We start from the raw sequence: 9,737 nt of genomic DNA, 5'->3' as shown, positions 1-9,737 counted from the left end.
CCTGGGGATCGCTGTCTAAAAATAACATGTAAAAAATTCTGAGCACACAAACTTTTATTTTTTTTCTTCAGCTTTCACATTCTTCACCCACGCAAACCTTCACTATGCAGCACACACACACACACGTAGCTAAAAATAAACACACACAGGTGTTTGCTTCACATTTGCTTAAATACATTTCAGGAAAGAGAGCAGAAGTTTTAAAATCAGTTCTTTAAAGGCTGAAAGCAGATCATGACTATTTTACTTTAATGATTACTAGGGTACTCTAGCTACAAGCAGCACAATATAGTTCAAATGGAGATTATACACACGGAGTAAGGAATAAAACACAACAAAAAAGAACAGATTGGTGAGATGAAGTTTTGACCACCTCCCAGAGACTGAATATTTTCCTAAAACAGCAGTTCTGAAGTGTTTTAATCTACTAATACTACATGTATCCGCACACATATACAGTATTATCTCTAACTATACATATATTTTTGTACTTTCTCTCAATTTATGCTTATATTTGATGGCTAATATACTGTCACAACCAGAGGAGGAAGGAGACCGTATGCAGGATAGCTTCAAATGAAAGGGGTTTAATAAATAATGAAGACAAAGACCTAAAAGACGATAACTGAAACAATACAAATGATGACACTTAACAACGACTAGACATGATGAAGGGGTAAACGTAACTAATGATTCCGTGCTGCACTCTGCAACGCGGCTCACTTAAATATAAAAGACAATGATGATACAATAAGGATCAGGTGTGGAGACAGGGAGGGCGGACGAAGGTGGGGCAGACACGTGACGAGGAAGATAAACAAAAGGCACGTGGCCAAAAGTCCGGGCTGAGTCCTGACATATACAATTTCCATCAAGTTCCTAATACTAATTATGTAGATCAGTTATAAAAGTTTATTCTGTGTTCCCCCCCCCCCCCCCCCAATTCATTAAAAAGACACCAGGCGTTACCATATTACAGTAAAAAACGCAAAGGCCTCCATCCACCCCCACTGACGACTTTCTGGTAACTGGCTAATCTTAAAAAAAAGTCATAGTTAACAAAACGCACATATCTTTTTGGTGGAGTGTGCGTTATACAATTTCCCGTGTAAGTTGTTACTATACAAACGCTTACATATTCAAAAGAATGCATAAATATTATCCTTGCAGTCAAACTGAAGAAAATTAACCGCCATCTTCCGACCAATCAGAATCGAGCATTTATGGTATTTACTTGTATTTAGAGATATGTTGTTTCTTTGGATGTTTTAACAGTTAAAAAATCGTAGCATGTGCAGCATGATGAGGTGAAGATCCAGAGAACTTTCGGATTACACGTCTATAGAGTGTACAATGAGTTCCCAGATACCTATAACTGAATAAGCCGACAGTATAAAATCGTCTCTTTTCCTGGGATGACTCGACTTCCATCAGCACCGCAGTGTACGAGGTCTTACTGAATGGATCCATGAGTATTAGAAGAATGCAAATATAATGCTGCACAGTCAGCAGGAACAAACAGAACACCTTAGTAGTTCATATAATAATATTTGGAGTAATGCTTTCCACAAGCAGCACCAAAATATCATTTGAGGAAATATATTCTGGAAGACTGGTCTTCAGCTCTGTTGTACATGTCTACAGACTTCTAGGCTCTATGTCAAGATAAATTGAAAATTTTCTGGTGGTCAACCAACAACCTTATTTTCATCACCCTGTGTAATATTTGGTAGGTACATGCATGTTTCTAATGTATATGTGTAAAAAGTAAAACTATAATGGTTATAAAGGATGCTGGGCTTTGTATCTACTCCTATCTACATCCTGCTGTCAGTTTTATGTTAAGCATGCTGGGGGCACGGTGGCTTAGTGGGTAGCATGTTTGCCTCACACCTCCAGGGTCGGGGTTCGATTCCCGCCTCCGCCTTGTGTGTGCGCGGATTTGCATGTTCTCCCCGTGCTGCGGGGGTTTCCTCTGGGTACTCTGGTTTCCTCCCCCAGTCCAAAGGAAAATTGGAAAATTGTCCATAGTGTGTGAGTGAATGAGAGTGTGTGTGTGCCCTGCGATGGGTTGGCACTACGTCCAGGGTGTATCCTGCGTTGATGCCCGATGACACCTGAGATAGGCAAAGGCTCCCCGTGACCCGAGGTAGTTTGGATAAAGCGGTAGAAAATGAGTGAGAGAGAGTGAGTTTAAGCATGCTTTGTAGTTGGCAAAGTGGGTGAATGTTGCATACAATATGTTCATTGATTATGCTGAATACAATACTATTAACAAAAACAACTAATAAGATATACAGCCACTCCAGGTCTAAACTTAAACCACCGCTTTGAAAGTTTGATTATACTTTTGCAAATGTTCTACAAAAACCTGGACTGAACTTGCTTCCCTTCTATCTCAAAACTTCTCAATTTCTGTCTGTGGTCAGATCTGATTCTTAAAGAAAATCAAGATGTCCTCCAAGAAATTTAAAGAAATCGAAAGTGTCTAAATTGCATAGCTATCTTCGTGTACCATCTGTAGTGTTTCGATTTGAAGCAGAGAAAAGGAAATAAAACGAAAGGTACATGAGTCATGTTTGCCTCTAATGTACTTAAAGGACAATCGTGTGGCATTTAGCTGTAATAAAACTGTGGAAAGCTAGTGGGTTTGTTTTCTGTAGACGAAAGCAGGAGGGTGAGTGGGAAAGAGGAAGACTGCAGCGCTCTAAAGCTTTTAATGTGGTTGGCTGCACAAGGCCTACAATGGTACTGAAGAAGCAAGTTCAGGAAGTCGGAGTAGGCGTGCATATATCCTGTTGTGTGTGTGTGTGTTTTCATGTCTAGGAGTATGTGAGAACGAGTGCTGTGACACACATCATCATAACCAAGGTGAAGACTCAACGTGAAGGACTGAGCATTATGAAGGACTGGGTTTACTGGATGGATGTTTTTGATTTGGATTTCTGTGGGATTTCATTCCAACTTTTAATGGATCATGTATATAAATAAGAGCAGAAAACGATAACCAGTTTACATTTTGAGGAAAAGATTTGCGCACCGGTAGCACCATGCCAGTCACGTTTGGAGAACTTAGCACCCTCACCACTCCTCTTTCTGTGGTACGTCTCTGCGCTTTGCTCTTCAGCTGCCTCACTTTCAGCCTGGCCTCCTATTCTCCCCAAGGCAATGAATCCAGTTCTGTAATCCGTACCACTTTTATCAGCTTCTGCAAGGTTACATGGTGCCTCTTCTTTGTCCTAACCTTCCTTGTTATGGTCATCCATTTCATCCAGTTCCACAACTTGTTACCCCTTTCCTGGAAGAACCTCACGGCCACTATAGCAGCACTTGGTGCACTCATGACATTTTTTGCCTCCTTCGCCTTCACATGGACCTTAGTGAATCATCACTCTGGAACGTCTTATCCTAAAGGCATAGCAGCTGCTGTGGGCTCTTATCTCACCTCTCTGGCTTATAGTGAGGAGCTCCATTTAATTCGCTCACAGAGCAATGGTCAGCAGCGAGGCTACATGGCAACCGTTCCTGGAATTCTCAAGGTCTTGCAGGTCTTCGGAGGATGCGTTGCGCTAGTGCTGCTGCTCATCATCGAACCCCACAATCAATGGAGGATCTACGTGTCAACTGTAACCTACAGCATGTGCCTGCTTCCGACTGTAGGCACAGTTCTGGTGATGGTAATGGATTGTGCAGCTCGCAGCCCCGTGCCTTTTGACCGCCTCCTTGCCAGCTTCAGTTTGCTGGGAGTGATCATGTACACAGTCAACACGGTCATTTGCTTCACGCAAGCTCTCGAGCAACACAATACAAATCAAGACGTTGTTATAATGAGCGAGACAGTGATAGCATGCCTCACTTTGCTGGCCTACACGGTGGACCTGGCTTTCTCTGTTAAACTCCTGTGTGACCGAAATTAAGGAGGGACACCAAACGGTGGAGGACATGGTTTGTTAATTAAAGCATGGGTGATGTTTTTCATAATTCACTATTATTTAAATAACACAAGCTTGTGTGTTTTGGTTATTATGATAAATTATCATAATATCAAATATGGCTATTTCCATGCTGTATTCTGAGAAATACTATTTTGAATAAATACACATGCTGTACATTATACATTGCCTGTCAGATAATTTTAATCACAACACGAGTTTTAGCTTTAGGCCTAGATTTTTTTTTTAAAATAAACTGGAAGCTTAAATCACTTTAATTACTGCTTTAATAAATTTGTGAAGTATAAACCTGTTAAGACTAACAATGGGAATGATGTATAAGACAAATATATGTGTGCTACAAATGGCTTATAAAATTAATTAGTGTCTTGGCCTGTTCCTGTTTGATCTGGATTGTTTCCAATGAAAGTAGTCACTTTTTTAACATTGGTACCACGTTAAATTTCCGTTACCATTTCCAAATTTGATTACTAATAAATCGATATTAATGGTGATGTCATAATTAGGTCATTAAATCAAATAAGAACTGTTTTAAAATGTAAAAGTTTGGATCCAATTAAGCTGATTGTCTAGAGAAAACATGTTCATCTGTTTGTGTGCTGTGGAAAAGCTGAAGCAGAAAACTTCAGAGAAAACTGTAAAATAAAGACTTTTTGTATAAAATGTTTAGTAAAATGTTCTGATATAGTTCTGAACCACTTATTTGAAGTGAAGGCCTTCCTGATGCTACTCGTACAATGCATGATCGATGTTAAACAATCTTCTGAGGAGAATCTTCTGGTGTTTTCATGTTTTAGTCCTCCATCACTGTGTGGTGTTACTTATGTATCTCTCTCTCTCTCTCTCTCTCTCTCTCTCTCTCTCTCTCACACACACACACACACACACACACACACACACACACACACTCACTCACACTCACTCACTCACTCACTCACTCACTCACTCACTCACTCACACTCACACACACACACACACACACACACACACACACACACACACACACACACACACACACACACACACACACACACACACACACACACACACACTAGATGGCAGTGTGTTTCTTTTATTCATTTCTTTCATCCTTCTTTTTTCAATAATCAACAAAATATATACTTGGGCCAGGGTTTCACAAACTTTTGCATACATACTGCATATCATCAGTACAACATATGACTTCAACGTAACTTCATAAAATAGAATTTTTAAATTTTGGATTTTATTGTTTGGACATAGCGAATTGACATTGAGTCAGTGCAGCATTAATGACAGGGTTGCCAAATTTTGGCCTCTAAGAGGTGTTTTATAGCAAATAGTGGGGATTAAATCTAAAACATATAATACATCTAAAACTAAGCAACATTTACAAGTTGTACGTGAACTGATCTCTTTTAATATATACTGCAAAGATTACCTCGGTGTTCACGTTAATAATAAACTGGACTGGACTAAGAACTACAAGAAGGGCCAGAGCTGCCTCTACTTTCTGAGGAGGCCGAGGTCCTTCAACATTTGCAGGACGATACTGAAGATGTTCTGTGTCTGATGTATACCATGTCGTCTGATGTAGTCTGATGTAAGTGCTATCTTTTTAGCTGTTGCATGATAGGGCAGCGGCCTGAAGGTAGCTGATGCCAACAGATTAAACAAACTCAACTGTAAGGCTGGTGATGATGTGGGAGTGGAGCTGGAAAGAAGGATGCTTCCACCCACTCCATGAAGTCCTGGACAGATATAGGTGTACGTTCAGTCACAGACTTATTCAACCAAGGTTCTTCACAGAGCAACACAGGAAATCCTTCCTACCGTTGTCCACTATACATCAAATGTATAATTCATCTATAATTACAACACCTTATCTTACTGTGCAACAATATACCTTCTGTATTATTTTTTATTTTTTTTGCATATATTATATTGGTTATATATTATATGGAGTAATTTATGTCTATACCTCAGAAATGCATAATCACCAGTGATATAGTTTCTTATGTAAAGAGGAAAATATGTCTACTAAAATCATTTCTAATACCTAATATTTGTTCTAGTTTTTGGTGTTTTGTGTGTTTTTGAGATGTAGCTAGCATGTGTAGTTAGCTGTTCTGAAACCTGGCAACCACAATTAATGACGTCAGCTTTTTTAAAAAATAAAATCTTCAAGAAAAGCACTTTGCTAACACTTTATGTAAGGAACTTTTCTTTTGTCTTTTTAAAACTTCATCGGATGGCTTCAAAAGATAAACATACTTTTAAACGTTTAATTTATACACTCAATCATTTATCGAAAAGTTCTTTCGATTAGTTTTGCCTGAAAAGAATCAATCCGTGTTGGTTCTTATCAACTAAAATTCGTCAGTTATATTCCAAAAAAAAAATCCCACCTTCTGTATTGTAATTGGCTAGACGTGCTCAACGTACGTGGGCTTCATTCGATGATTGGGCAGCTTAGACGTCGATCGTGTTACTGCCACGTCCAAAAAACACAACAGAACGGCGGAGTTTAATGTATCAGCCAATGATCGCTCAAGGGGCGGGGTATATTAGAATACGGGTGGGAAGAAAACAAATAAACGCCTCTTATCAGCAGGCTGAGACAGAAAGACGGGGTGTAAAGCTTTGACAACGGCGCGTGAAGGATAACACACACTTTGAGTTCCACGTCTGTTTTAGCACAAAAGTGGTTTTTTAGGTGTTTAAATGGAAAATGAGGAGGGTAAGATGATTGACGAGTTCTCTGTGTGTTTTTTAGATTTAAAAAAGCCTGATTTAAGGGTTAGTTTGAAGCACAGTCATGCTGATTACTATGCTTGAGGTTTATTTACTCAACAGAGCAGTGTGACTTTTATTAAAGGCTGCTTGTTGTTTATGAGGAATTGTTTGTAAAGATTAGTTACACGTAAACATTTCAGGGATTTAAATACAAGTGAATATTACAGTTGTCATGTCAGTTATGTGTCGCGTTTTCAGTTCAGTTCAGTTCAGTTCAGTTCCTGTTCGGTAATCTTCACGTTAAGTGTTTATTATTATTATTATTATTATTATTATTATTATTATTATTATTTAGTGATCACGTGATGATTTTTTTAAAAGAATATATAATTTATTTAAATAATTTATCTTCAGAAGGCACAATGTTTTCACTGGCACCAAACCATAATCACATAATATTGTCTTAGACTTCATTAAACTGCTGTGTCCTGTGTGGGTTTAGTGTGTCCTGTGTGGGTTTAGTGTGTCCTGTGTGGGTTTAGTGTGTCCTGTGTGGGTTTAGTGTGTCCTGTGTGGGTTTAGTGTGTCCTGTGTGGGTTTAGTGTGTCCTGTGTGGGTTTAGTGTGTCCTGTGTGGGTTTAGTGTGTCCTGTGTGGGTTTAGTGTGGGTTTAGTGTGTCCTGTGTGGGTTTAGTGTGGGTTTAGTGTGTCCTGTGTGGGTTTAGTGTGTCCTGTGTGGGTTTAGTGTGGGTTTAGTGTGTCCTGTGTGGGTTTAGTGTGGGTTTAGTGTGTCCTGTGTGGGTTTAGTGTGGGTTTAGTGTGTCCTGTGTGGGTTTAGTGTGGGTTTAGTGTGTCCTGTGTAGGTTTAGTGTGGGCTTAGTGTGTCCTGTGTGGGTTTAGTGTGGGTTTAGTGTGTCCTGTGTGGGTTTAGTGTGGGTTTAGTGTGTCCTGTGTGGGTTTAGTGTGGGTTTAGTGTGTCCTGTGTAGGTTTAGTGTGGGCTTAGTGTGTCCTGTGTGGGTTTAGTGTGGGTTTAGTGTGTCCTGTGTGGGTTTAGTGTGGGTTTAGTGTGTCCTGTGTGGGTTTAGTGTGGGTTTAGTGTGTCCTGTGTAGGTTTAGTGTGGGTTTAGTGTGTCCTGTGTAGGTTTAGTGTGGGCTTAGTGTGTCCTGTGTGGGTTTAGTGTGGGCTTAGTGTGTCCTGTGTGGGTTTAGTGTGTCCTGTGTGGGTTTAGTGTGGGCTTAGTGTGTCCTGTGTGGGTTTAGTGTGGGCTTAGTGTGTCCTGTGTGGGTTTAGTGTGTCCTGTGTGGGTTTAGTGTGGGTTTAGTGTGTCCTGTGTGGGTTTAGTGTGGGTTTAGTGTGTCCTGTGTGGGTTTAGTGTGGGTTTAGTGTGTCCTGTGTGGGTTTAGTGTGTCCTGTGTGGGTTTAGTGTGTCCTGTGTGGGTTTAGTGTGTCCTGTGTGGGTTTAGTGTGGGTTTAGTGTGTCCTGTGTGGGCTTAGTGTGTCCTGTGTGGGTTTAGTGTGGGTTTAGTGTGTCCTGTGTGGGTTTAGTGTGTCCTGTGTGGGTTTAGTGTGTCCTGTGTGGGTTTAGTGTGGGTTTAGTGTGGGTTTAGTGTGGGTTTAGTGTGGGTTTAGTGTGGGTTTAGTGTGGGTTTAGTGTGAGTTTAGAGTGTCGTGCGTGTGAGTTTAGAGTGTCGTGCGTGTGAGTTTAGAGTGTCGTGCGTGTGAGTTTAGAGTGTCGTGCGTGTGAGTTTAGAGTGTCGTGCGTGTGAGTTTAGAGTGTCGTGCGTGTGAGTTTAGAGTGTCGTGCGTGTGAGTTTAGAGTGTCCGCTTCTGCTCGTCTGTGTGAGTCTGCTTCTGCTCGTCTGCGTCTGCTCGTCTGCTCGTCTGCATCTGCGTCTGCTCGTTTGCATCTGCTTGTCTGTGTCTCTGCGTCTGCGTATATCTGTTTTATGATCTTGGTCTCTGTTTGCAGGACATACCTGATATCACCTGTCTCTGGACAGTGGCTGGAGAAGGACAGGAGTAAATGGCGCTGAGCTCCCGGTAAGATTTCTAAAGATCTGAGAGTGTCTAATTTTTTCCAAAACTGTCTCTTATACAAGGTTGCTGTAGCAGGATTCAATATCACTTGGTAAAGTATGGGAGTGTTTCAGGAAGATGGGGATTCTGTTGTAAAAGCAGTATAGACTAAAGATCGTGACTCTGTTTTTCTCTACAGAGTAATACAGTGTTCCTTGTTTTACATCTTTTTTCATGAGTACAGTTATTGTCTTCTTAACCTCATTGAACCTAAAAGCAGTCTGGAATAATCAGTTAGTTGCTTGTACTGTGATTATGTAGCTGTTCATTTGGAGAAAACCCTTTACATGGTGAAATTTTAGCCTCTCTTACAGACTTTCCTGAACACGAATACATTTCTGTTTTCGATCATTAGTGAAAAAATCTTAAATCTGAGGTGTTAAAATATGTTCTAGAAAGAAAACTCCAGAATTCCAAGTCAAGTCAAGAGTCAAGAAGCTTTTATTGTCATTTGAACCATATATAGCTGTTGCAGTACATGGTGAAATGAGACAATGTTTCTCCAGGATCATGGTGCTACATAAAACAAAGACGGAGCTAAGGACATGTAAGTAGTCCTAGCCACATAAAGTGCAACTGTGCAACCTGGTGCGGACAGCGCAGGACATGACAAACAAAACAGACAAGACAGTGCAGGACAAAATAAAATTTGTCCAGAATTCAGCTGCAGTGACATGCCTTGGACTTTCCCAGGTTACCGCATATACACATCCACACACAGTATTTATTGTGTTATTATGTTATTAATATCACTTCAAAATCTCATTCATGATTTCTTTGTTTGATGGGAAACATAAAGACTTCCCGTTTTGTAGTGGTTTTTTTAAACAACGAAAATTCCATTAATTCCATTCATGTTAAAATGAAAGTGAAGCTGGAGTTCAGCAGTTTTTTTTTGTTGCTGTTGTTGTTGTTTTTTTTGTTTTGTTTTTTTGTTTCATCATATTTATTTTCTTTAGTAACTTTAACATAGTGGATTTAATTCCAGCTCT

General features: G+C 40.1%; 2 protein-coding genes across 2 annotated transcripts in view; both read left to right on the top strand.

Annotated features, from left to right (window-relative positions):
- The first annotated feature begins 2,858 nt into the window (after nucleotides 1-2,858).
- LOC113634437 (myeloid-associated differentiation marker homolog) lies at nucleotides 2,859-4,648 on the top strand. Its single transcript, XM_027133393.2, has one exon. It carries the CDS (start codon nucleotides 3,051-3,053, stop codon nucleotides 3,915-3,917), a length of 867 nt encoding a protein of 288 aa, XP_026989194.1. The 5' UTR covers nucleotides 2,859-3,050; the 3' UTR covers nucleotides 3,918-4,648.
- Nucleotides 4,649-6,516: 1,868 nt separating this feature from the next.
- Nucleotides 6,517-9,737, top strand: part of LOC113634523 (testis-expressed protein 2) — a 36,867-nt gene continuing 33,646 nt past the window's right edge. Inside the window, exons 1-2 of the mRNA XM_027133530.2 lie at nucleotides 6,517-6,672; nucleotides 8,639-8,709. The gene's annotated coding sequence lies outside the window, so the exon portion shown is untranslated. The remainder of the gene's footprint in view (nucleotides 6,673-8,638; nucleotides 8,710-9,737) is intronic.

Source organism: Tachysurus fulvidraco, chromosome 5 (genome assembly GCF_022655615.1).
Source record: "Tachysurus fulvidraco isolate hzauxx_2018 chromosome 5, HZAU_PFXX_2.0, whole genome shotgun sequence".
Taxonomy (NCBI): Eukaryota; Metazoa; Chordata; class Actinopteri; order Siluriformes; family Bagridae; genus Tachysurus; species Tachysurus fulvidraco.
Note: the sequence above shows the minus strand (reverse complement) of the source record. Positions and strands in the feature narration are given on the sequence as shown.